General features: G+C 33.5%; 1 protein-coding gene across 2 annotated transcripts in view; it reads left to right on the top strand.

Moving 5' to 3' along the window:
• The window catches only part of LOC120219600 (pleckstrin homology domain interacting protein), a 130038-nt gene that overhangs the window by 98810 nt on the left and 3437 nt on the right, over nt 1-27791 (top strand). For both annotated transcript variants that reach the window (XM_039216423.1, XM_039216422.1), the window contains exons 26-39: nt 482-606; nt 734-816; nt 5047-5158; nt 5344-5405; nt 7785-7940; nt 9231-9351; nt 11758-11883; nt 14799-14868; nt 15212-15262; nt 15556-15705; nt 23205-23357; nt 24726-24889; nt 25344-25603; nt 26126-26323. In XM_039216423.1, coding sequence (XP_039072354.1) covers nt 482-606; nt 734-816; nt 5047-5158; nt 5344-5405; nt 7785-7940; nt 9231-9351; nt 11758-11883; nt 14799-14868; nt 15212-15262; nt 15556-15705; nt 23205-23357; nt 24726-24889; nt 25344-25603; nt 26126-26323 — 1831 coding nt within the window. The remainder of the gene's footprint in view (nt 1-481; nt 607-733; nt 817-5046; nt 5159-5343; nt 5406-7784; nt 7941-9230; nt 9352-11757; nt 11884-14798; nt 14869-15211; nt 15263-15555; nt 15706-23204; nt 23358-24725; nt 24890-25343; nt 25604-26125; nt 26324-27791) is intronic.

The following is a 27791-nucleotide window of genomic DNA, read 5'->3' as shown; positions in this document are numbered from 1 at the left end:
ATTTCTAGATTTATCAGCCAGAGTTCAAAATTATGTAGAGGTCTTTGGAACTGTATTAGAAAACTTTTATTTCATTGAAGTTTTTCTCTTTTTAAGTTATTTATTTATTTAATGTTTCATTTTGAGGGTGTGTGTGAGTGGGGGTGGGGGGCGGCACAGAGGATCTGACTGCCCTGACTGTAGTGAGCCCAATGTAGGGCTCAAACCCACAAACGGTGACATCATGACCAAACCGAAATCTGAAGCTCAACCTACTGAGCCACCCAGGCACCACTCCTCTTTTTTAAAATTTTTTATTGAGATACAATGTGTGTACTATAAAATGCACAGATCTTCAGTACACAGGTAACAAATTTTTACATGCACAGGGTAGTCACCACCAAGATCAAGCTTGAAATGAAGAAATGTTTTAATTACATGTATCAGTTTATTTTGTGTTTATTTTGTGAAGATGGTTTCTTATTTTTTATCTCTTTTTCAGGAACAAGAACTGATGAAAATAGTTGGCATAAAGTATGAAGTGGGATTGCCTACCCTTTGCTGCCTTAAACTTGCTTTTCTTGATCCTGATACTGGTAAACTGACTGGTGGATCATTTACCATGAAGTAAGAACTATAGAAAGAGGCAGTGGTTTCTCAGTGTTGTAGATTGTTTATCAAGATTCAGATAAATTTGAACATTTAGGTATTTTTATGTATGTGACCTAATCAACTTGTTTCTGTTTATAATTAGATACCATGATATGCCTGATGTTATAGATTTCCTAGTCTTGAGACAACAATTTGATGACGCAAAATACAGACGATGGAATATAGGTGGGTAATTTATTTAGAAGCCATACATGTTTGTTATTTTTTAATCTAATAAGTTATTTACTATTTTTAATAATTTAGAAAAAGATAATCAGAGAAATCTTCTTGCCGTTTATGGGAATGTTGATAGCAAAGTCAGTTATGGTGTCAGGTATTTAAAATACAGTGACCCTTCAGCAATGCAAGGATTAGTAGTACTTGACCACTTACATAATCAGAAATCTGTGTATAACTTTTAATTACCCAAAGAGTTAACTACTAATAGCTTACTATTGACCAGAAGCCTTACTGATAACATAAACAATTAATACATATTTTATACATGTATTATATACTGTATTCTTAAAATAGAGTAAGCTATAGAAAAATGTTATTAGGAAATTGTAAGGAAGAAAAAATGCATTTATAGTACTGTACTGTATATATAAGGAAAAAAAATCCATGTGTGAATGGACCTACACAGTTCAAATCTGTGTTGTTCAGGGCTCAATTCTCCTTTTAATCTAAGTCATGCTGAAATTCTAAACATTGTATTTCAGATTTGGTAACTCATTAGATTGTTTATAGCTATTTCTTTAGCTATTTTATGTGTTGAATTAAATTTTCTTTTAAAAATATAACAGAATTCAAAGTTGAAGCAAAAGAGGTCTTCCAGTTCAAAATGTTTAATGATTTGGACTGGGGCCAAAGCTAAACTGACATTTTCCTTTCATTTGTTCAATCTGTTATGATCTTTAAACTTAATATTGTGGGGCACCTGGATGGCTCCATCGGTGAAGAGTCCGACTTCAGCTCAGGTCATGATCTCATGGTTCGTGGGTTTGAGCCCTGCATCGGGCTTTGTGCTGACAGCTAACTCAGAGCCTGGAGCCTGCTTCAGATTCTGTGTCTCCCTCTCTCTCTGACCCTCCCCTGCTCATGCTTGTGTCTCTCTCTCAAATAAATAAAACATTAAAAAAAATTATTTAATAAATAAATAAACTTAATATTGTAATCAAGACTCAGTGAAACTTTAAAATTCTTAAAAGGTTCCAGACATTTAAGATGCATTCATATATGTACACATGGATGTGTAATTCATTAGTTGTTTGTTTGTTTTTTAAATTTTCAAACAGGGGCACTCTTTGGAGTGGCTTATTTGGTTTGAGAAAACCACATCAGTTGATACGCCAATCCATCTCTCTTCCAGTGCCATTGGAAGGCATTGGCATGGTGATTTGTCTTGTTTGGTCATGGTAAACTTAGAAATTTTTTAATGTGTGCTCTAAAAATAAAAATTAGAGAAATACAAGTTACCAAAATTAGAGACGTGGGAATTCTCAAAAAATTTACATTCATGTAAATTCCATTACAGCATTTTTCTGGAAGCTTTGAAAGATACGTTCTATCAAATAAAGAAATGAACTAAGGAAGAGAAAGACATGGAACCCCAGACACACACACCACCACCACCAGGAAACCAGAAATCCAGAACAGTAAAGAGCCAAAATGAATTCCTAGTAATAGTCAGTAGAAGTCTCAGGATAGCACCTGTCTAGCAAGTTTATAAAATGACCAGTTCAGAAGATGTTGTCCTCTAAGAGCAGTCTTGAGGAAAAAAAGAAAATGGAACTGATGAATTATCTAATGTGTTTGACTTTGTTGGAAATTAAGTTGAATGTTTTATAATTTAAGCTTTTAGAGAATGTGGACTTTATTGTAAATTTAGAGAAAATAAACCACAAAACTAGTGAAGCTGCTGCTTATTAGAGAAGAAGGGAATTGTATACAGTTTGGCTCTGTAGCAAACAATACTTATATAGTCATGATAAAAACAAAATAGATCAAATAAAAGACACATAATTTTTTATATAAGTATATGGAGAGGTCAGTACTTAATGTCTAAAATTAATGAGTGAAGCCATAGCTCTGTACTCATTTAGAAATCTAAAGTCAAGAAGAAAGAGTTAAAGATGTATTTCTTGGTTTTAGTTACAAGCCTTTGGTACACTTGTTTTTTTAAATTATTTGCATGTGTTACTGGTAGATTTTATTTTATATATATTTTTTTTATTTTAGAGAGCATGAGTAGGGGAGAGGGGCAGAGGGAGAGAAGAATCTTAAGCAGGCTCCATACGGGGCCTGATCCATGGCCTTGGGATCATGAGCTGAACTGAAATCAGGAGTCAGACATTCAACCAACTGAGCCTCCCAGACACCCCTAAATTATATTTTTTTAAATAAAATTTAAATTCTGACCTGTATCTCCACCCAGACCTGCATCTGTCAGTAAATTGGAGAATAAATATTAACAGTCAGAATTCAGGAATATTCCAGAAATGAGCTGATAACAACCTGTGGTTTCAGAAAAGTTTAAAGTTTACTCTGAATGGTGTACTCTATTCCTTGCTTAATTTCATTGTTATTCTGTAGTATTGTTCGTTGTGGTTGGGCATATATTATTCACTTCCTCTTCTTTAGCATAATGTCATCAGTATATGTAAGATCATAAAAAATGGCTCTTTGAAACTCATCCTTATGTTTACTGTAAGGTTGTGGTGGTACCAAGAATGCTGTGTATTAATTATATGGTAGCTTCTCACTAAGCTCAGTGTCACTAAATGCATCTGAAAAGCAAATAGAGACTTAATCTGGTAGTAGATACTGTTTCCTGCCTAACATTGTCTGTTAGAATGCTTGAATCTGCATTTGGGTCCCTCATCATACGCATTCAAAGTTATATATAATTCAACAGCATGCACTTGTGTTCTGTTAACTTACTCCTGGCTCCAACTTCCCTTTTTGTCATTAAATTTCTTTTGTCTTTTAATGAGTTAAAAGACACTCAGTCAGTTAAGCATCCAACTTTAGCTCAAGTCATGATCTTACAGCTTGTCACTTCAAGCTCCACATCAGGCTCTCCGCTGTCAGCTCACAGCCTGGAGCCTGCTTAAGAGCGTCTGTACCACCCTCCTCTCTGTCCCTTTCCTGCTCGCACGCGTTCTCTCTCTCTCTCTCTCTCTCTCTCTCTCTCTCACACACACACACACACACACACTCTCTCTCTCTCTCTGTCTCTCTCTCTTTCTCAAAAATAAAGTTAAAATTTTTGAGAAAATAGCTAAAATGCAGTTAAAAGGTCTGGGTCAGACCTAGCTGCTAGACCAAGCTTGGATTTGGGTGAGTCTAAGCTCTGGCCACTGNACTCTCTCTCTCTCTCTGTCTCTCTCTCTTTCTCAAAAATAAAGTTAAAATTTTTTTAAATTTCTTTTATCTTGTTTTTTTGTTTTTTATTTTTTTAATTTTTAATTTTATCCTCTATGTCTCTAAACTTCTAAATCGTTTTTTGGTAAAAAAAAAAAAATGAGAATATAAACAAATACTTTCTCTTTATGGGTTTGAAAATGAAACTTATTCAGATGAGTTCTAAAATAACTAATTTGTTCAGAGTCACACAGATATTTGAACGTAAGTCCTTCAGACCCTAACCTGTGCTCACCAGGAGAAAACCACTCTGTAATGTGAAAGCCCAGGAAGAGAAAGAGTGGGAAGAGTGATTTACAGTTTTCATATGACACAGAAGGAAGCTGAGAAGATAATTTATTGGGTCTTTTGGGAAAACAGTTTTAGTAACATGACAGTAGCTGAATGCAGTTGGGTAAGGAAAGAGATACAAGGAATGCTATTTTACAAAGATTAGTTGTTTTTGTTTCTTGTTTTTATAGGAAAGGGAAAATGAGTGTGTGTGTGTGTGTGTGTGTGTGTGTGTGTGTGTGTGTGTATGAGTGTTGCAACTTTAGGGTGATTAACATGAAGGGGAACAGATTGGATGTTTTGTTTTTGTTTCTAGACTGGAGGAACTTGCCTATAGGAAACAAGAAATTAAAGATAGACTCTAAATACCTGTTGGGTAGAAATTATCTAAACTATGCTTTTATTTGAATGAAAAGTTTGGGCATAGTCCTAACAATGAATTTAAAATTCTAGAATGGTAAAAATGCTTAAGAATCAATTTCTCCTGACCCTACTAAAATGTAAGAAATGGTAATGGAAACTGGTAAGTCATACTGTGTGTTTATTAAATAACTTTTTTCTTCAATATTACTATTTTATTTATTTATTTATTTTGGAGAGTGTAGGTCACTTTTTATATGTTTTCTGAAATTATAGAGGCAGTTTAGATTTGGGAGGAAAAGGAGTAAGAACAATAGCAGTACATTTCAGAGTAATGAGATGGCTTTTATTCTTGTCCAGGTGACCGTTTCAGATCAGTCATAGATGATGCCTGGTGGTTTGGAACAATTGAAAGCCAGGAACCTCTTCAGCCTGAGTACCCTGATAGTTTGTTTCAGTGCTATAACGTTTGGTAAGGGAGTGTTTGTTGTATTTTAGTTTAATTTTAGTTATTTTAATTTTTTCCCCAGTCTGTTAATAAAATGACAAAGACACTTGTTTTAAACACTTAAAGAATTTTTTTAAAATAATGTAATTTTATAAAACTTACAACACAATATTTAGACTTTTTAATATAAGGATTTTCCTTCCTTTAAGCTGGGACAATGGAGATACAGAAAAGATGAGTCCTTGGGATATGGAGCTTATTCCTAATAATGGTAAGTGTATGTGTGGCTTTTTGTGCCTGTATTACAAAATTAATTTCTTAACTAAAGAATCTGATGTGCTGACTTGCTACTGCTTAGGGTTGTTACGAAGATCAAACAAAACATTCAGTAATTATATTTATTGTACACCTACTGTGACTTTGGATTGAAGGTAGGGATGGCATAGCATTGAACATAATAGACATAATCTTTGTCCACTTGGAATTTATAGCCTTACAGTGAAGATTGAAATTAGTTAATTACAGCAAAGTACAGAAATGTTTTGCTAATTATTGTTCACTCCTAAAAGGTGAGCATTTGGGAGCAAAGATTTTTTTGTGACTCCAACAGAACACTTAAAACTATAACATAATGTTAAGATTCAGGCTTTTTAGTGAGACATAGAGTCATACCCTGTCTCACCATCTTCTATCTGAGGTCATCTTTGTTTTCTTTTAATATTTATATTTGAGAAAGACAAAGCATGAGCAAGGGAGGGACAGAAAGAGAAGGAGACAGAACTCGAAGCAGGCTCCAGGCTCTGCACTGTCAGCACAGAGCCTGACTCGGGGCTTGAACCCACGTACTGCGAGATCATGACCTGAGCTGAAGTCAGACGCTTAACCAACTGAGCCTCCCCGGCACCCCGTGACAAACTTCTTAAAAGATTCAAAACTTCAGATTTTTTGAAGATTCAGATTTTTAAGACTTCAACCTTTAAAAGTATGTAAACTAATGCCTTATAGGGCTCTTTTGAGAATTAAATGCCATCATGTGTATAAAGAGCTTATTATAGAGCCTGACATATTTAAGGGCCTCCAAGAGTAGGTAGTTTACTAATAATGCTAACTGTCTTCTTGCATATGGCCTGATACATACACATTGCCTTAGGATTTGGGAATTAGACTTGGGCAGTAAGCAGACTCTCTTCCTGGAGGTTGCATTTTCTTTCTATCTCAGTACCCATTTTTGTTTCTGTTTTTTAAAAATTAAAGCACACATACATGTATCTGCATAAAAGGATTTAAAAAGCTGTATATTCCAGAATATTAAGAATGATTGTTTATAAAGGTTGGGAATTTTTCACAATGAAATCACTTTTCCTGTTAGGTAAGAATAAAGAAAGACTTGAAAAAGGAAAAAGATCTGTTACACAATAGAAATAATCATTTATAAAGAGTTGTTCACTAGTTATTGTATCCTTGAAAGTCAGAGAAAAGATAATTTGGAAATTTAAACCCAGTTGGTAAACCTTAGAAATGAGAAAAAAAGTCATGCTCATAATTATCTAAAACTAATTCTTTCTAGAAACTATTACTTTGAAAATTTAATACCAATAACATTTTTCATCTCCTTGCTATATTAGAGCTGTTTGAAACTATATTAGAGTTGTGTATAAAATACACAACTTGTAAAGATGTTACATGGCTTATGATTTTGTTTATCTTTTTGTAAGCTTGAGTTTGAAGTCACATTGGACTACTATATATGAGAGAAGTGAAGCTAGTCAGTGTTGTAATGCTGAGGCATTTCTTGAAATGAATTAGTGGCATTAAGTGCTTGCTTCGGCAGCACATATACTGAATTAGTGGCATTAACACAGTATTTGTTTCCTACCTAAATTTATCTGTGGGTGAAGGGGGTGACTTTTGTTGGTTTTGTTCTGTCCTGATACATATACACCATAAACCTATGGAGTTTAATTACATTTTGTAAGAGGAAGAATTTTGTATACAAATAGTAGCATATTTTCCTTCCAGTGTTCTCTGATGAAGTCTAGTTCAAAGGAAAAAGTACTTGGGATATTTGTAAATCTTAGGTCCCCATCACGGCCTAACGATTCTGTTAAATATCCAGATATGTGAAGGCAGACCTTCATCATTTAAAAGCAAGAAGCATAAGAATCATCTGTTAGTATTAATAATTCAGTTTCTATATTTTAAAAAGTTAAGACTTTGCAGTATTTGTGAGAAACACCACTTTAGTTAAGTTTCACCTTGTGTAGGTTTTATCAAAATAAATATGAAGATTCCATTATAAAATGATTCAGAAAACTTTTAATTTCTATCATCTTATGGAAATATGCTTGTCCTTTGCCTGAAACTGATAGGAGAGCAAGTTGTCAGGTATAATTTTGGGAAAGTAATTTTATGCCCATCTAGAGAATTATTTATAAAACTAGTGTTTTAAAACATAAATTTTTTGACTCTTGAAACATACTTTTCTTTAATGCAAATAAGGAGTATACTTAATAGATCTTTACAAAATTAGACTTTATGTTTTTTTGACAACCTCAACTCTTTCTAAAGATAACCTAAATGTTAGCAAACAACCTAAATATTTAAAAAAGGACCTATTTTCACTAAATCTGCTTTCTTTTGTATATTTCAGCTGTATTTCCTGAAGAACTAGGTACCAGTGTTCCTTTAACTGATATTGAATGCAGATCGTTGATCTATAAACCTCTTGATGGAGAATGGGGTTCCAATCCCAGGGATGAAGAATGTGAAAGAATTGTTGCAGGAATAAACCAGTTGATGACACTAGGTAAATAATAATAGTAACATAGCAATGTATAAAAAGCTAGCAAAAAGGAAAGGAAAAGTGTTATTATTTGAATAAAAATTTTTTCCACAGTGTCATGTCACTGGTTTTCAAATATTAAGTGGAATATTTTTTTAATGAGATCTTACATAGAACTCAGATATCTAGAACAGTAAAAAAAAAAAGGGGGGGGGTGTTACTCTAGGTGAATTTTAGAGTGAGGGCCCCCAGAAATGCCAGGGGTACCTCTGAACATCTGGATCATTCAGAACCCAACTTGAAATCCCTCCACGTATTTAAGCTGACATGATGTGAATTGGGAGAGTAGGGCTGAATGCTTAATTATAATTATATGGATAGCTGTACCAGTTTTCCCCTTACCTTTGGGATTATATACACAAGGGAATACTTGAAAGGTGATAAGAGAATACTGAAATGCTTTGTCTTATATATATGAAAGAAAGAAAGAAAAAACAATGACCACAGAATATTTTGTTACCTGAATTAAGGACTTCCAAAACAACTCTTAACTGATGTGGTGGTTGGTAGCAACCTCCTCTTTCAGTAAGGAATCAAACTTAAAAGAGGGGAAATTGATAAATAAGAAGAAGAAAATACTCTGGAGACACATGTTGGATGATATTTTCATTTGAAGTCTTTTTAAATATGGCAACACTTCATTTAAAGAGTGTATAATTATAATGTTAAATAATTTTAGTAGGTAGTATTTTAGCTTAAGAAGTTGTCTTATACTATTGTGCATGAGCAAAAAGTGGAGAGTGATCTTTATCAGGTTTTAGATTTTGCCAGTTTACTGTGTGCCATTTGGTCAGTGACATTGAGTCACAGACTTCTGGATCTGTTTCTTCCTCCGTACTTGCCTGATATTTCACAGAATTATGTTGTTAAGATGATAAGTTTTGAGAAGGTCAGGTTACATTTGAATGGAATGTGTTATAGTATTACAGAATGATTGTAAAAAACCTACAGATTCAGGACTGGCCAGGTTTTAAGTATAGAAATATATGTGTACTTAATAGATCAGATTTATATATTATCTGTCATCTCTTTTCTTCTAAGAAATCTGAATAACAAATATCTCTAGAATTTTGCAGTGTAAATGTAGACATAATAAGTGAGACTATTACACTAGCTAAACTGTATGCATTTTCTATGAAAAGACAATGACAGTCTAATGGTTATATGAATTAGAACTTGTTTTAATTCAAGCAGAATTGTGAAGTCTTGTTAAACCATGAAAAATAAACCTATAAACTGATTTTTTTATTCTAGATATTGCTTCAGCATTTGTGGCCCCTGTGGATCTGCAAGCCTATCCCATGTATTGCACTGTAGTGGCATATCCAACGGATTTAAGTACAATTAAACAAAGACTGGAAAACAGGTTTTACAGGTTAGAACCCATTTGCTGTAGCTACTACCAAAAGAAGACTAAATGATCCTTGGGTATTTCTCAAACTGTAATGTGCATATATATCACCTAGGGATTTTGTTAAAATGCAGAATCTGGTTCAGTAGTTATAGTAGAACATGAGGTTCTGCATTTCTAAGTTCCTGGGATGCCACTGCTCCTGGTCTGTAGACTTGGAATATGATTCATAGATCGTTTTTTCTAATTGCTAATGAGTTGGTCCTCACTGTCTTCATACTGTATTTTATAATGCAAGCCAGAGTATTTCATTTCCCCCAGGCATCACATTGAAATGTTTGTTCATGGATTTTTCATAGAACAATATTAAAAAGTTGTGGAGGTTTTTTTTCTTATTTTGCTTATAAATACCTGAGAAAAACAAAGTTAGGAAAATTCAGGATATTTTTCATACTTGTAGTTTAGGTTGAAATACCATTTTAAAAAGATGTCTAATTTCAGTTAATTTGCATCTTCTAGTTAGCAGTTTCAGTAAACATTGAGTTATAATCTGAGACAGGCATTGTAGGTTTATTGCCTAGAATACCTTTTAAGAAAAGTGAATTTAAGTCTATAGTTTTCTCATAATGAAATCATATTTCCGGTTTTCATGACTTTTGCTCAAAAGACATTTTAATTTAAATCACTTCATTAAAAAATTTCTTTTTGGAGTCCCTGGGTGGCTCAGTTGGTTAAGCATTTGACTCTTGATCTCAGCTTAAGTCCCCATGTTGGGCTCCGCTCTAGGCATGAACATTGCTTTAAAAAAAAAAAACATTTACTTTTGTGAGCATTTTTATATTACTGCAGTTCTTTACATTACTTTTCATTTTAACTTAGGGGAATATTTATTCAAATTTTGTATTTTGTAATATAAAATGTGCCTTTGGTTCTTTTTATTCCTTAAATTTTAGTTCTGATTTGGTACTTTCTGTACCTGCACTGAAAACACCATTTATTATTCCTTAACTCACTAAAGCAAAGTTTTCAACAAAAGCATTATTGACATTTGGGAGCTAGAAAAATTTTTATTGTGAGGGGCTGTCCATACATCTGCCTTTTGGGTGCTAATAGTAACCCCTCATTGTAAAAAGGAAAAATGTCTTTAAACATTGCCAACTAAGATGTTAAGATTTTAGGTTCTAAAGATTCTTCTGATCTTGTTAGGTGCTTTTGCTGTTTCTCTATTGGTATTTGTCAAAAGCATAGAGATGAGGAAGTACCAGTGATGGGTGCCTCCCAGTGATCTTACCTTCAAAGTACACTTCCTTAAATCTTTTTTAACATCACATGTTAGAAGTTTAAGAGAAAAGGGAGAAGAAATTTTTAACCATAACCTTTCCTTGTCCCTAGACACCTAAAATTGCTAAGCCTTAGGAATTGCACTTAGTGTTTCAGAGATGGAACAAGATAGAGGAGGAAAACAAAAAGAGTTGTTCCTGTACACTAATTGTTGGACTATAGCTAAAAAGAAAACCTCCTGACATCTCCCACTATTGTTGTGAATGTACTTTCTCATAGAAATACTGCTCAATATGGTAATTGCTAACATGTAGTGTTTTTCAGGGTACGTTATAGCTTATATAGGCTTTTTTGGCATTAGCTTAGCTTAGTCACTTTAAGAAAAAAATCTTGGAACACAGTCCTTACATAGATTAGAAAAAACTGCCTGTTTTTGAACCAGAGTTATAGACCGGAGTTAATGTTATTTAATAAAATGATGCCTTCATGTGCTCTTTCTCTGCTTCAGGTTTTTTGTTTTTCCTTTACTTGTTGGCTTAAGATTTCTTGCAGTTCACAATTTTCCTCTCTGATACTTCTGGTTCAGTCTCTTGTTAAACTACTACTGTTAGTTTGCCCTGCTGGACATCAATTTAATACTTTACACAGAGTTTTCTATAAGAGTATCCTGAATATGCCTGTGATTTCTGTTACTAAAATCAGTCTTGCGATGCTGTACGAAATGCACAGAGCTTTCTGTATCCACAGTTGTATATAATTTTTGTAAAATTACATATAATTGTGTTTCTGTTCACACATCAATATCAGCAATATTTTCTGAGCATTTTCTTCTTTGTTATTTTAAGTGGAATATTGGTTGATATTCCAGAAGTCATCTTTAGATTTTTCTTTACTTTCAGAAAGAAAAGAAGGCACTGTTGCATGTCTAATCTAGGGTGACATTTTCTATGCAAATACACAGCCAATGCTGCTACTTTTGTTTTTCCCCTACCCAAATGAGATTAGATATTTTTTCAAAATAACTTAAGTGGTGAGTTTTGTAATTGAATTGAGACTGCAGTTGAAATGTTGGAATGTCTTGGTTTTAAATCATGTGGAAATATTTCTAAATAAAATGAGGTTAAGATTTCTGTATTTTGTTTGTTTAAGGCGGGTTTCTTCCCTAATGTGGGAAGTGCGTTATATAGAGCATAATACACGAACATTTAATGAGCCTGGAAGCCCTATTGTGAAATCTGCTAAGTTTGTGACTGATCTTCTTCTACATTTTATAAAGTGAGTAGTTTTCCTACACTTAATTATGATTAATTAATGTCAAAATTTTAAGATTTAAAAATGTCAAAATATAAATTGCATTTATTTTTAATTTGTATGATGTTACATGTTGTGCTATAAACTAGTTTCACTCAAAATAGGAAGCATACAATGTCTGTCTAAACATTTAGTTTATTGGCTAATGTTAATTATGAAATCATAGGGGCACCTGGATGGCTTGGTCGGTGAAGCGTCCGACTTCGGCTCAGGTCACGATCTCATGGTTTGTGGATTTGAGCCCCATGTTGGGCTCTGTGCTGACAGCTAGCTCAGAGCCTGGAGCCTGCTTCAGACTCTGTGTCTCCTGCTCTTTGACCCTCCTCTGTTCACGCTGTCTCTCTCTCTCTCAGAAATGAAATTTAAAAAAATTTTTTTTTAATTTTGAAGTCATAAAAGTTGTTATAGTTGTATTCTGTAGTTAACATTTAAAAATATGGATCTAAATCCATCTGTTAGATAATAGTAAGTCTTAAGCATATATAGAATATGTAATATTTTACCTAAAATAGTTCTAAGCCAAATAATAATAATATAGGTGGGAGATATCATTATCTGGAATTAACAGTTAAGGACATAGTTGTAGAGGTTTACATGTTTAATTCGCATACTAATGGAGTGTCTGCCATCTAAGAATTTTTTATCTTAACATTATATGCCCCAGACAAGTTTGTAAACAAATATTTAAGTAGTCTAGCAAGTTACTAAATTTAGCTTCAAGATTCTTCTTAAAAGTCAGGTTTACTTCCTCATTCATTTATCTCATACCAAGAATGATAACTACAGCTCTTTAAAAGGGAGCAGCTCTTTTATTTTTTTATCTTAATGAATTTTATATAGCCATAGAATGAATTGAGCCTTCTAAACTGAAGTCAGAGGAATGACTCAGGTTTTGTATAACATACCACTCTTGAGTTCAGACTGAAGTTATTTATATTGGATAACTTTTTCTGGTTAAGAAAAAAGAATGTATTTTATAACTTAAATTTAAATACTCAAGTTGCTGACAGCTTTCATTTTTCCATGAAGGGATTATTGAGACTTTTTTAAAAAACATCTCCAACTTCATTCTCATTACACAGTGTAAATATAGGGTCCCTTTTTGTGGTTATTAGTTAGGGTTTGTTTTGTTTTGTTTTTGGGAAAGAATATAGCTAATTTCAATATAAGAAAACACCAAAGAAAATTAGTAAAATAAATGTTATGCCCTACCCTCTACCTTAACTCTATAAAGAAATCTGTTGCCTTTCAAATGGTTTGGGAGTTATTTTTACTATGCCCTTTTTATTTCCCCCTAATGTTATTGGGGAAAACTAAGACTAATTAAGAATTAGTTATTCCTGGAAGATTGTTTATATAACTTAGTTATAATGGCTTGTAATATTTTTCCAATAATATTTATAGTCTATAATTATGTATGTATGTACATTTCTGTTTTCCAAAAAGGAATCAATAGCATGATACAGTAAATTCACAGTTAGGTGAAATAATTTAGATGAAACAATTATTTTTATATTTAGAATAGTCTATAAAATATTTCTTTCAAATTGTTACTTTGAAATGCCTTGTAAGAATGTATTAGTATTTAAAGGATTTACATGTATCGAAAAATAAATCTCTGTATTTTTTAGAGGTATATAATTTGTTTATACATTATTGGGCCAAATTTCAGGCAGTAGGGTATATAATGATGTGATGTAAAAGATACGTGAGATAGAAATGTATATTTACTCTCTTAATACAGTTTTATAGATAAATTTTAAGTAACTATAAGGAAAAAACTAAGAATCTGTATGAAAGTTTAGATGGAGATTACTTCTAGCTTATGACAGTGGGGTTTTATGTATGGGGAAAGGTAAGCTAGGATGTTATGGACATAGTAGATCTTGATAGACTCAGAAGTGAGATGAAAGGAAAGACATTCTAAGGATAAGGAGTGGCACAAGGGGTAGGAAAGTGTAAAGAGTTATTAAGGGAATTAAGCCATTTAAACCAGGTGAATTAGAAAGTACATGAGCAGAAGTGATAAGGATACAATGCTATAAGCAGGAGTTGGAGCCAGATCATAGAGGGCCTTGAATGCATTTCTAATATTAATTGATAGGGAAGAGACAGAAAGCATAAATAGCAGATTGATTGCTATACTGACCAACTAAGAGGTGATGAGGATTTAATTTATGGAGATGAGAAAGAAGCAGAGGCCAAGAGATTTTGAAGGTAGAATCGCAGAACTTGGCCAGTGACTAGATTTATAAGGAGAAAAAGGAAGGAATAGTGAAAAATCATGCATTACTGTGAGAGTGGTAATGCTGTTAAAAATAGGAGGAGGAAGAGTGGGCAGTGAAAATTAGGATTAGACATGTGGAATTCTAAGTTCTGATAAGAATCTCAAGAGAAGAGTCAGACCAAATTATAGGAATTTGGAATTCATTTACACAAGTAAACTGCAGATGTATAAGTTTATCAGGGCAAAAGCTGTAGTATCACGAAAAGATGACTAAAGGACAAAATTTTAGGGAATAACTATAAATACTTAAGAATGAAAGGAAGAAGAAATTAGAAGACAGGAGTCATCTTAGCTTTCCGTTGTGTATTGAGGAATGAAGGAGGACATCCCAAACACAGCAGCAACTGACCAAAGACCGGGAGGTAAGAAAATTGGGTTTGGTGTATTGAAATAGGCCAGAATGGAAGCTCCACAGGGTGGAGGGGCACAGGCAGGTGTGTGAGTATAGGGTTTTGGAGTCAACCAATGAAAAAAGCCTTCCATTTCAGGTTTATCTTAAAATCTGACTTTGATAACAGACATTGAGGGTTAAAAAAAAACAACAACAACTCATGACTCTTATCTTACATACTAACATTTCTTTGCTGTTTAGGGATCAGACTTGTTACAACTTAATTCCACTGTACAATTCAATGAAGAAGAAAGTTTTGTCCGATTCTGAGGTATTTAACGTTTCATTATGATCACCATATTGGTCTTTTTCTATATATGTATATAAAGAAATTTACACATAGTAGTTTTCAGATAAATGCTGTAATAAAAATTATTTTTGGCTAATGCTGTAGTTTCCAAAAACTGGTCCAGCATTTTCTTGTTACAGTTATTAAAAATATTGTGGAGGACTTTCTAATGAGTCCATAAAGTATTCCAGCATATACGTTACGGGTTTTCCAAAGTGTAAAAGTGATAATTGGTATATGAACAACTATGGTAAATTATATTAACCCTAAAACATACAATGAAGTCTTGAATGTTTAATGAATCTGATAAACTCTTATTTCAAAGGAAGAAGAGAAAGATGCCGATGTGCCAGGAACTTCTACCCGAAAAAGAAAGGTAAGATTTTTTGTTCAGCAGAAGTACTTTATATGAATTAAAATGTATTAAAAGCAATTTTTTAACTCTTAGTATTTCTGAAGATAGACTCAGTGTTCTAAATCAGTTTCCATTACAAAATACATGGTTTTCAGAACTAGGTGAATAATATTTTCTAATTGAATTACTGTATATTACCTAATTATTTGAGTTTGCATTAAGAATACAATTTTACTATATAAATGTTATTCTATTAATTTTTTATTTGAAGCTTTTATAAATTTTATTAATACACTTGAAAATTTTCATTTTAGGACCATCAACCTAGAAGAAGATTACGCAACAGAGCTCAATCTTATGATATTCAAGCATGGAAGAAACAATGTCAAGAATTATTAAATCTCATATTTCAGTGTGAAGATTCTGAGCCTTTCCGCCAGCCAGTAGATCTCCTTGAATATCCCGTAAGTATTTTTGAAAATATTTTCCTTACCTCTCAGCTTGCCATATATCTCACACATGACAGTTAATTATTTAAGTTATTTCTTACGGTTATGGTTTCTTTCTTCATTATTAAATACATGTTCTCATCTGTTTGGTTAAATGGAGCATTTAAGTTGAGTAGTGTGGTACTTAAAACAGAAAGAACCCCAATCTAAGACTCTTTATAAAGTATTAGATTACGGTTCTGGCCCTCCCACTAACCAGTTGTGCAACTTTGAGCAAGTCATTTAGTTTTTTCATCTGAATATTATTTTTTACTGTTTTCTTTTCACACTAATTCCAAGAATATATTATGGCAGTTATTTAGGAAGCACGATTTATAATACCCAACCTTCCCTACAGGGTTATGGATGAAGCAAGAACACATTAAAATAATTTTTCGCTTGTAGCACTATATACAAACCTAATCTGAGTATTTATTTTTGCATGCAGTTAGCAACTTAAATATAGTTTAAAGTGATTTTTTTTTTATTCCTTTATTCTGTTATTAGAGGTTGTACAGTTCAGGTAACATTCATCCATGATTTCAAATGAAAATATAAATGAAATATTTTATAAGAGATCATGACCCAGATGTAGTATCATCTGACTTCATTATCTGTTTTTTATGTGTGTGTTCTAATTTGAAATGATGAGTGAAAATAGAGAAATTACATCAGTGGATAAATACCATAAAATGCCTTTTATTGTAATTTAAAAATCAGGAAACCTGGAATTTTGATTGTACAAGATTTTTAATTCCAGCAATGTGATAAACTGGGCTAATTTGAACCCTACATCCCAAAAAAACTCAAATGCTACAGTACTCTGGCTTTCAATTCTCTTTGTTTTTGGAAACTGGATTTCCCTTTGTTTTTTGCAAGCCTAACCATGTATTTTAGAGAACATCATAGTTTACCTAGTGCTTGCAGGTATTTGTATTCTAGACTTTTCCCCAGAAAAGACGAGATAGGTGTAAGCTTTAATATTTAGATTCTAGAGGCACAATAATAACGTGACAGAAAAAGCCATGTGATCCAAGTTGAGGAAGGAAATTAGAACTGAGACCCCAGTAGGACTGTTGACAGACTTTACCCTCAGTGAAAATAATAGTACAATTCCCTCCACAAGGAAAAATTATCTGTGGTGTTCTGATGTCAGGAGAGAAATGTCTTTAAGCTGGCCCTATGCATGGATTTAGAGCCCAAATTTATAGTACCCGTTTATGTAGAAATTCATCAGAGGGAGAAAAAAACCAATCCCTAAGCAAAGATGAATCAGTGATGAAAAGAAATCACTAACTATGAGGGAACAATTCATCATAAATATGATAGAAATGACATATGGAAATAGTACCCTTTTCCCCAAAACTTGACATAATAGATTACTTCTGAAATACTGTATATGCTTCATCAGATATAAAACACCAATGACTTACTTTATGCACCACCAAGAAAGGAAAAAATGCTGCCAATTAAACTTGGTTTTGTCGTTTTGGTTTAATAGATGGAGGGAAAAGAAGCATAAGGAAAAAAATGTTATTTGTCGGGGGAAAGCAGTGAGACAGATATTTTTAAAAATTTAAACTAAGAGCATCTGGGTGGCTCAGTTGGTTGAGCGTCTGACTATTGATTTCAGCTCAGGTCATGATTTCACAGTTGTTGAAATTCAAGCTCTGTGCCAGTCTCTGAATTGACAGCACGCAGTGTGCTTGGGGTTCATTCTCTCTCTCTGCCCCTCTCCCACTTGGTGTTCTCATTCTCTCTCTCAAAATAAATAAATTAAAAAATTTTTTAAACTAAATAGAATTTCTGAAAATGAAATGTTAAATCATTGAAATTAAAACTCTATGAAAGAAAATTAGGAGATGCAGTAGATGTGATGAAAAAATTGAAAACATGACTTACAGGAGTTTCAGAATGGGAGAGGGGCAATCTTTGAGGAGTTAATGGCTGACGTTTTTTAGGTTTGATAAACATTTGACAAGCATGACTCCTGAGCTGGATGGAGATGGAAAAAAAAAATATCTTTACCTGGAATAATAGTGAAAAATCAAAACTAAGGACAAAAGAAAAATGTTAAAACAGCCATACAGAAAATATATAGAAGACACCTATTCTCATGACTATGCATAGTAGTATACTTGTGCATCTAGAATCTAAACATTAAAGCTTATATCTGTCTCTCCCTTAATGGGGACGAGTCCAGAATACAAATACCTGCAGAGAAGGAGAGTAAAACATATATGTATATAACATATATATAAACATGTATATGCAAAGGAGAGTAAAACATGTATATATATATATATATACACAAACTTATATATATATAAGTTGCTTTATGTATCCAACTCTGAATACAGGTATAGCTGACTCATTGTTGAACTGAGGCTCACATTAAGCAGCTCTCCAAGATACACAGCTGTTTGTTGACAAAAGTGAGGACAGGAGCTGCTATTTCTTATATCTGGTGACCAGAGCTACATGCAGTGTTCTTATGGAATAACTATATAAGAATGTATATGCATTCAAAATAATTTAGAGGTTCTTCCACCAGCCAAAAGTATTAGCAGACAATTAGAAGAAGCAAGAAAAAATTTTAATTTGATCACTTGTCTCTTAATGGTACTCCTTGATGGAGGGAGGTATGAAGACTTAGGACTATTTACTGTTTTTTATTATTATCACCGAGAAGAGACTACTAGATTTATCTGCTGTTTATACTTCAGAATTAATTATAAGTTAGTTAACTGTAGCAAAATAATTACGGCAGTCATATTCTTCATATTTCAGTGTTTCTATGAAAATGTTAGTTCACATTTTGAGTTTAATCAAAAAATTAAAGCAAGATTTTAAAAATTAAAATTTTTTGATGGAAGTTATCATGCTAAATGAATATTCTACCCCATTCATTTATTCAGCAGAGATGTATTAAATGGTTATCATATACTGTACTGAGTAATAGAAACCAAAGATATGAACCAAGAAGTGTTTTATATAAATATATTTAACATTTTCATAAAATCTGCGAAGTTTGTAAAGCCAGTATGTCATAATATTCAATATCCGTCTAATTATAGTTACTGTTGAAGTGGTTAGTTACCCTTAAGGAGTGAGAGAGGTTGGATGGACACTGTTCAAATGACGTTACCATTGCATAAAGCAGTTTTATAACTCCTTTAACTATGCTGCCCCCCGGCCCCATCTCCCCAAAAACTATCTTAAGAGTCAGGGTTTCAGTCTTTGGAATGTCTTTATTTTTTTAAAGATCATTTATATGGTTTTATTACACAGGAAAATCTGAAAATGCTGTTTTCACTTTGGATATGTTATTCTTTTCTATTTCACTATCTTTTTAAAACTGTTTTAATTCCAGTTAGTAACATTCAGTTAGTTTCAGCTGTACAATATAGTGAATCAACATCACCATGTGCTTATCACAAGTGCATTCCTTAATCCCTTTTGGTAACCGTCAGCTCTCTATAAGAGTCTGTTTCTTACTATGACTCTCTTTTTTCCTGTTGCTTGTTTTATTTCTGAAATTCCACATATGAGGGAAATTAAATGGTATTTGTCTTTTTCTGACTCATTTTGCTTAACATTATACTCTAGCTCCATTCATGTCATTTCAAATGGCAAGATTTCATTCTTCTTTATGGATAAACGATATTCCACTGTATATTTAGACCACATCTTCTTCATCCATTCATCAGTAATACTGCTATAAACATAAGGGTACATGTATCCTTTGGAATTAGTGTTCTTGGGGGCGCCTGGGTGGCTCAGTCGGTTAAGTGTCTGACTTCAGCTCAGGTCATGGTGTCACGGTTCATGGGTTCGAGCCCCACATTGGGCTCTGCTGACAGCTAGCTCGGAACCTGGAGCCTGCTTCAGATTCTATGTTTCCCTCTCTCTCTGACCCTCCCCTGCTCATGCTTGTGCGCTCTCTCTCTTTCTCTGTCTCTCTCTCTCTCTCTCAGAAATAAATAAAACATTAAAAAACTTTTAGAATTAGTGTTCTTGTATTCTTTGGGTAAATACCCAGTAGTGTGATTGCTAGATTGTAGAGTAGTTCTATTTTTAACTTTTTGAGGAACCTCCATACTGTTTCCCAGAGTAGTTGCACCAGTTTGCATTCCCACCAACAGTGCATGAGTGTTCCTGGTTCTCTACATCTTCATCAAAACCTATCTTTCCTGTATTTTTCATCTTAGCCATTTCGACAGGTGTGAGGTGATATCTCATTGATGAATATCTTTTTGTGTATCCATTGGCCATCTATATGTCTTCTTTGGAAAAGTGCTTACTACGTGTTTGGCCCATTTTTAAAGTCAGATTGTTTTTTGAGTGTTTTATAAGTCCTTTTTATATTTTGGGTACTGTCCCTTTATTGGGTATGTCATTTGCAAATACCTTCTCCCATTTCATGGGTTCTATTTTGTGTATGACACCAGTATATTTTGATAATTTTTTATATATTATAAATACTAGAGCAGCCGCTTAAAAAAATGTATATGTAGAGTTACAATCATAAACACGGTACATAAATCAAATGGAATCTGTTCAAGTGACCAAGGAAGATTGGGGAAAAAAGTAAAAAACAACAAACAAAACAATAAAATGACAAATGTAACTGAAAGCATACAGTGTTTTCCAGCCAGAGTGTAATCAAACCAGAAATAAAATAACAGGAAAAATCTCTAATCCCTTGATTGGTGACCAGATAAATATACTTCTGAATAATCTGTGAGATCAGAGAAATCTTTTGGGAAATAAAACACACTGAACTAGTAAATGAAAATGAATACAATATATTAAAATTGTGGGATGAAGCTTGAAAATGCAGGAAAGTACAGTACTAAATAGTACATCAGGCTAGAAATCTCAAATCAGTCATCCAAGCTCTCTCCTCAAGAACCAAGAAAAATAAAAATAAAATTAACGCACAGTGAGCAGAAGAAAGGAAATAATAAAAAGATATCAATGCAACTGAAAAACAGAAAAGCAATAGAGAATATCCATGAAACCAAAAATCTGGTTCTTTGAAAAGATCTATGAAAGTGACAAATCTCTATTAAGAAAAAAGACACAAATTACTAATATCAGGAATGCAGTAGAGGATATCACTACAGACCGAGCAGATACCAAAAAGATAATAAAGGAACACTGTAGGCAACTCTACACATACAGATTTGACATCTTAGATAAAATGAACCATTTCTCAAAGTACAGACTACCACAACTCACCCAATAGAAAGATCATTTGAATAGCCCTATAACTAGTAAGGAAATTTAATTTGTAATTAAAAGCTTTCAAAAAAGAAATAAATGTCTTAGGTCCAGAGGTCTTCACTGAACAATTCTACCAAAGTTTAAAGAATTAACACAAATTCTACATAGTCTCTTTCACAAGACAGAGAAGAGACTACTTCTCCACTCATTCTGTGAAACCAGTATTATCCTGACATTAAAACTGGACCCAAAAAAATGCAAAAATTCTTAATAAAATACCAGCAGATAGAATTCAGTGATATGTACAAATGATTTTATACCATGACCAAGTGGGCTTTAATCCAGGGATGTAAGGCTCATTCAGTATTCAAAAAAGAGTCCATGTAATTCATCATATTAAAGAAGTCATATGGTCATATCAGTTAATGCATATGAAAAAGTATTTGACAAAATACAATACATATTTGTTGTAAGAACGTACATATTGGATATGGGGTTAAATGGTAGAGTCAGCATTCCCATAAGAGGAAGCGAGAATGGGGCTTAAAAGGAAATTTATAACACTCACAAGTCCCAGAGATGGTGTCACTGAATGCCACTTAGAGCAACAAGGGAAACATCAGGTTTTGCTCAGATGGCAGAAGGCAGGAGCAAGGAAATGCTTAAGCCAGAACCTTTAATGGGGTTTTTATGAGAAAGGCAAGGCAGAGCAGGGTAAACACTTTAGGACTGGCTAATTTGAACAATTCCAGTGGGCTTTGAGGGATGGGGTTGGTCTCTAGTTGTCTGGTACCTGGCCTTACGACAATTCAGGGCAGAGGAAATACTGGCTTGTTTGGTATATGTGAATTAGATAAGGAGATTAAGGAGATAATTGGTTTACATGTGAAAGATGTGTTTTAAGTGCAGTCTTTTGCTGTCTCTAAGAATTGGTTAGCCCTGGAAGGGGCAGTCTCTAGTCAGGTATGTAAGGATCCCAAAATGCCAGAGCATCAGGAATAACAAAAGACATGAAAATAATTAACATAATTACCCCTGTGATGAATGGATGCCAGATAGACAAATACATAATGTAAGAAAACACCACCATTAGTGATAATTAAAAAGAAAAAACTCTTAAGAAAACTAGAAATAAAGTTGAACTCTAAAAACATGATAAAGAACATCTATTTACAGACCTACAGCTAAATTATACTTAATCATGAAAAACCAAATGCCTTCCCCCTAAGATTGGGAATGAGGCAAAGATGCCTATTCTCACCACTGCTTTTCAACATAGTAATGCAAACTCTAGCCAATGCAATAAGGCAAGAAAAAGAAATAAAAGGCATATAGATTGTTACAGAAGAAATAAAACTGCCCATATTTGTAAAAGATAATGCTATTTGCCATATGACCAAACATATTTGATCATAGATTTAAATTGATGCTGCAAACTCAAGCTGTATTTTGAAAAATATAGTTACATACTTCTAGGCTATGGAAAAGATGTATTACTCTTTCTCTTTTAAAAGATACCATATTCAAATAATTTTATACCCTTCTGTTTCTGCTTTCACTTGTCTGTTTTTATTGCTTCTAATCTATTGCCTTATTTTATACACAATTGACTAGGTGGATACTTTAGGTGATTCCACTTCTCCTTTGTCTAATGAAGTGCATAGGCTTTGTGACAACTATTTACATTCACCATTCCTGATTAATGCAGAGTTCCCAATTGTAGTACTAAAGTTGAGATTACTAGAACTCAGACTTTCACACAAATGGGATATTAGCATATTTCCATGGTTTAATCTCCTTATTTTTTTTTATCTTTTACCTCCTTATTTTAAAGTTACAGTTATATTTCAGTGAGTCAAAGCCTTTAGAGTGCATAGCTAGTATAAAATTTTGAGTTTATTACATGAAACAAATTTGTTAGTTATGGATCTGAGGTTTTTTCCAGTACTCTTAATCTTACTTTTCCAGAACAGCTCTACCCTTTACCTCTTCCTCAAGAAAGGGTAGCAGAACTTAATAGCTTCTTGAATGAGAAGAATCCTGTGTTGACTGCAATAAAAGGGAGAGGACATGAAAAAAATAAAAATTATTAGGAAAAAAAGAGCCTTGACGAGGAAAATATGGGATTATTAATAGTTCTGGGACTAGTATTCATTACAGGAATTGTGTGTGAATCCCTGTGGTAAGTAGTAACGCTTTGTTGGTAGTGATGTTAATAATAATACCACCTGTTTTTCTTCTCTTAGGACTATAGAGACATCATTGACACTCCAATGGATTTTGCTACTGTTAGAGAAACTTTAGAGGCTGGGAATTATGAGTCACCAATGGAATTATGTAAAGATGTCAGACTTATTTTTAGCAATTCCAAAGCCTATACACCAAGCAAAAGATCAAGGGTATATAGTTAAATTGTTTTCATTTATGTTTAATTTAAATGAAATTAGTAGAAAAATATGTTAAGTAACTGAAGTTCCTTTAATTAAATATAGAGCAAAATTTACTTTCTGTTATGTTCTTAATGGTATCCTAGTGGAAAAAAGAATTTACATCTTTCTGTTGCTTTCCTTCTGTAAAATAACAGCGATGACACTAATGTCCAGGAATGGTTACTTTTCCTTAACACATATCACATACTTATTGTCCTAGTATATATTAGGACAATGTGGACTTTTCCAGTTAGTTTTGCATTAATGGAAAGGCATTTTTGTGAATGATTTATAAAAATGAGTAAAATAATAAATACCATTTATCTCTCTTTGGGCAGACAAGACATCACAGAAGGGTGATATATGGAAATGAAATGAAAAAGAATAGGGATGCCTGGGTGGCTCAGTTGGTTAAAAGTCTGACTTCAGCTCATGATCTTCTGATTTATGAGTTGGAGTCCCATATCGGGCTTTATGCTGACAGCTCAGAGCCTGGAGTCTGCTTCAGATTCTGTGTCTTCCTCTCTCTCTGCTCCTCACCCACTCATGTTCTCTCTCTCTGTCTCTCAAATAAATGTTAAAGAATTTTTAAAAAAAGAATAAGTATAGATGGTAGTTCTAGGTAGCAGTGGAAAACAGGTTCAACACTTCAGGAATAGTTTCAATGTGATGTCTGTATGAGCCATGAATTGATACTAAGGCTTTTATTTAAGAATCTGAAATCTAGGGCCCTTGGGTGGTTCATTTGATTGAGCGTTCAACTCCATTTTGGCTCAGGTCATGATCCCAGGTTTGTAGGATTGAGCCCTGCATTAGGCTCAGTGCTGAGCGTGGAGCCTGCTTACTAAGATTCTGTCTCTCTCTCTGCTCCTCAACCCCCCCAAAATTAAAATTTTAAAAAGGAATCTGAAACATTGAAAGATCCCTAATCTAAATATAAAAATAGTTTAATTGTCAGGGCACCTGGTGGTTCAATCAGTTGAGTGTCTGACTCTTGATTACAGCTCAGATCATGATTCCAGGGTCATGGGATTGAGTGCTATGAAGGGCTCTGTGCTGAACATGGAGCCTACTTAAGATTCTCATTCATATTCTTTCCCTCCCTCCCTCCCTCTCTCTCTCTCTCTGTCAAGAATTAAAAAATAAAATTTATTTTAAAAATACAGTTTAAATATAAAAAGGCTTTATTTAGTTTTACTTTTCATCTAAAGAGATTGGGGGGAAAATAATGTTTAAATTGTTGAAACTTTTTGCTAGAAAAATACTTAAATTATATATTAATATTTACTGAGTAGGCATTTTCCTTTCCATGTATAAACACTTGTTTTCTTATCATAGATTTACAGCATGAGTTTGCGCCTGTCTGCTTTCTTTGAAGAACACATTAGTTCGGTTTTATCAGATTATAAATCTGCTCTTCGTTTTCATAAAAGAAATACAATAACCAAAAGGAGGAAGAAAAGAAACAGAAGCAGCTCTGTTTCCAGTAGTGCTGCATCAAGGTACATTATTTATTTTAAAAAACATCAACTGATCTATAACTTTGTCTTCTAAATGATAGAACTCGGTGTTTTTTAATACTTCCTTTACTATTCCCTATATTGCAGAATGATATATTTGACATGCAAGTTCCTATGATGTGGAGGATTTTTAATCTTTTAACTAAAGCTATACTAGTGTAAGTGCTAAAATTCAAACTGCTAAATCTATACAGTAAAACAGCATTTTTAGGATAGTGATGGCATCATGCTTTCTGTCATATAACTGTAGCATTTATGGCAATCCTTCACTAAATATTCACTTTCAAAGGCTCACAACCATATGAAATCCACTACAAATCTCATATTTTAACATATTTCATAATATTACAAATATTGAATCCAGCAGTATTATAAAACTATTTTATTTATCCAAATAGAGCCATAGGAATGACTAATGATATTACTTTATTTACAGCCCTGAAAGGAAAAAAAGGACCTTAAAACCCCAGCTAAAGTCAGATATGTCTACCTCTCCATTCTCTACACCTACACGATCAATACCACCGAGGCATAATGCCACTCAGATAAATGGTAAAACAGAATCCAATTCTGTAGTTCGAACCAGAAGCAATCGAGTGGTTGTAGATCCAGTTCCCACTGAGCAGCCATCTACTTCTTCAGCAGCAAAGGCTTTAATTTCAAAAGCTAATACATCTGCAATACCAGGGAAAACAAGTAAGAATCAGTTACAGTTTCTAAATTGGAGTATATATGATTTTTAAATTTAGCTTTTTTTTTTTTTGCCAAATGAAATATATTGGATTTTTGTAAATTCCAGCAGAAAATGTTGGTTTTGCTTTCTGGATTGTTTCTGCTCTTTTTGGCTTAGTTGTTTTTGCTTTTAATAGGAGAAAAATGAGGTTTAGGAATGTCAGTATAGAATAATACTTAAAAATGGCAACTCTGATCCACACTGTGGGGATTAAAATCCTAGTACCCAGACTTGCTAACAGTTTGCTAAGGCTTGCCTTCATAATCTTGAAGTGACTGGACATCATCAAAGGCCTGAAACCGTTAAAAGAGTTTGTGTATTCCTTTTTCCTGTTTTAAAGTAGATTTCCTAAGGAAACATTAAGCAACTCCTAGGTTTTACCCTTTTGGCTAATTCAAGCAGTTCAAGTTAAAAGTAATCCTAACCTCCTTGCTTGTTTTTAGGTTAAATAACTTGGCTTTTAATCTTGTGTGTATGTGTTTCAGTTCTAGAGAATTCTGTAAAGCATTCCAAAACCATGAATACTCTTTCAAGTCCTGGTCAGTCCAGTATTAGTCATGGAACTAGGAATAATTCTGCAAAAGAAAACACAGAAAAGGAAAAGCCAGTCAAACGTAAAGTGAAATCTTCTGTACTCTCAAAAACATCCACTCTTTCAAAGTCATCACCCATCATTGAACAAGGTAAGGTATAATTTGTATCTTCTAAGATAAAGTAGATCTTTAAGAGTGATTCTTTTTGTTGAAGGTAGCATTTATATCAACTTTTTGTTAGGTTGCTCATTTAAAAGTCACATTCTGTATTAGTTGACACATTCACTGAGACATCTTTTGATTTGCAGTTTTGTGTCCAAAGCAAACTGTATGTCATTAAGTTCTAAGAGCCAAGAAAAACTTGGTATATAGAAATAAAAACAAATTCTAGAATCAAAGGCTTTTACTGATGTAAGTTAACTAGTTCCTAACTTCATTATTACAAAACCTTAAAGAGTATTTTCAAGAAGTTTAAATTAAATTGGATTTACTTAACCAAATGTAAAAGTCTTTACTTTTCTAGAAAAATTAAGTTGTTCTTACATCACAAAATTCAGCACACTCCCCTTCACTATATGTTAACTCATTGGGGTTGTCCACAGCCCCACCTTTGTTCTGTCATACAACTTTTAACCCTTTACAGTTATGCTTCCAGGTTCTTTTATCTGCAGTTTTTCATTATAAAGACTTTATGTTTGAGTGATGAAGAAAGTGACTGATATGGTACACCCTATGATATGTTAAAACAATTATGGCTTGTTGTCAGTGAACAGTTCAAGAAGAAGCATTTTGTATTACAACTTCCAAAGTATGCCTAAACAGTATCCTCTTCAGTTTCTCCTCAGAAACCTCTCAAAATTTAACTTTTCTACTGAAACATCCTATTATGTATGTCATGGCATTGGGGTATACACACACACACACACACACACACACACACACACACACACCACCCCCCCACCCCTCCGGTGTAAGCTTAAGTACAGGGAGTCTTCTAGCCTTTTCCAGATCTACTTCACAGTCCTTAGTTTCTGTTATTTCTGCCCCCTTAATCTCTCTAAAATCGGTTCCTTTGATTTCCATGTTCTTAATTCAGGCCTACATAATTTCTCACCTGGACTGTTCTAGTTTCCTAACTGGTCTTGCCGTCTTGGTTCTCACCTGTTCCTTACCCAGTATATCTTCCACATTGCATGAAGATGATCTTTCTGATATTTATCTCTAGCACAAGTACATGCATGCCCATACACACACACAGTTGAAATCCTTCCCTGCTTTCAAATCATCTGTGGAGTCAGATTTTAATGTTTTTGCCTACATAAGACTCTTCATTACTTGGCTGCTGCCTGACATTCCAGCTTTCTTTACTTTTCATTTTCATTTTTATGTCTGAGCTATCCTATACCACTTGAAATCTCCGAAATATCATTGTCCTTTTCTTCCTTCTCTGGAATACCTTTTTTCCCCTTCCAATTTAATGGTTTCCTATTACCTTTCAGTTCCCACTTTGAAATATTATCTACTCCAGGAAGCCTCTTCTTGGGTTCTTTGACAGTTTCCAGAACACCCTGTTGATTGCTTTTTGTGGCACTTAGAGTATTCTTTTTTACATGTGTCT

This window comes from Hyaena hyaena, unplaced genomic scaffold (genome assembly GCF_003009895.1).
Source record: "Hyaena hyaena isolate Hyena2069 unplaced genomic scaffold, ASM300989v1 scaffold_633, whole genome shotgun sequence".
In the NCBI taxonomy this organism is placed as follows: Eukaryota; Metazoa; Chordata; class Mammalia; order Carnivora; family Hyaenidae; genus Hyaena; species Hyaena hyaena.
This window is presented reverse-complemented; position numbering and strand designations above follow the sequence as displayed.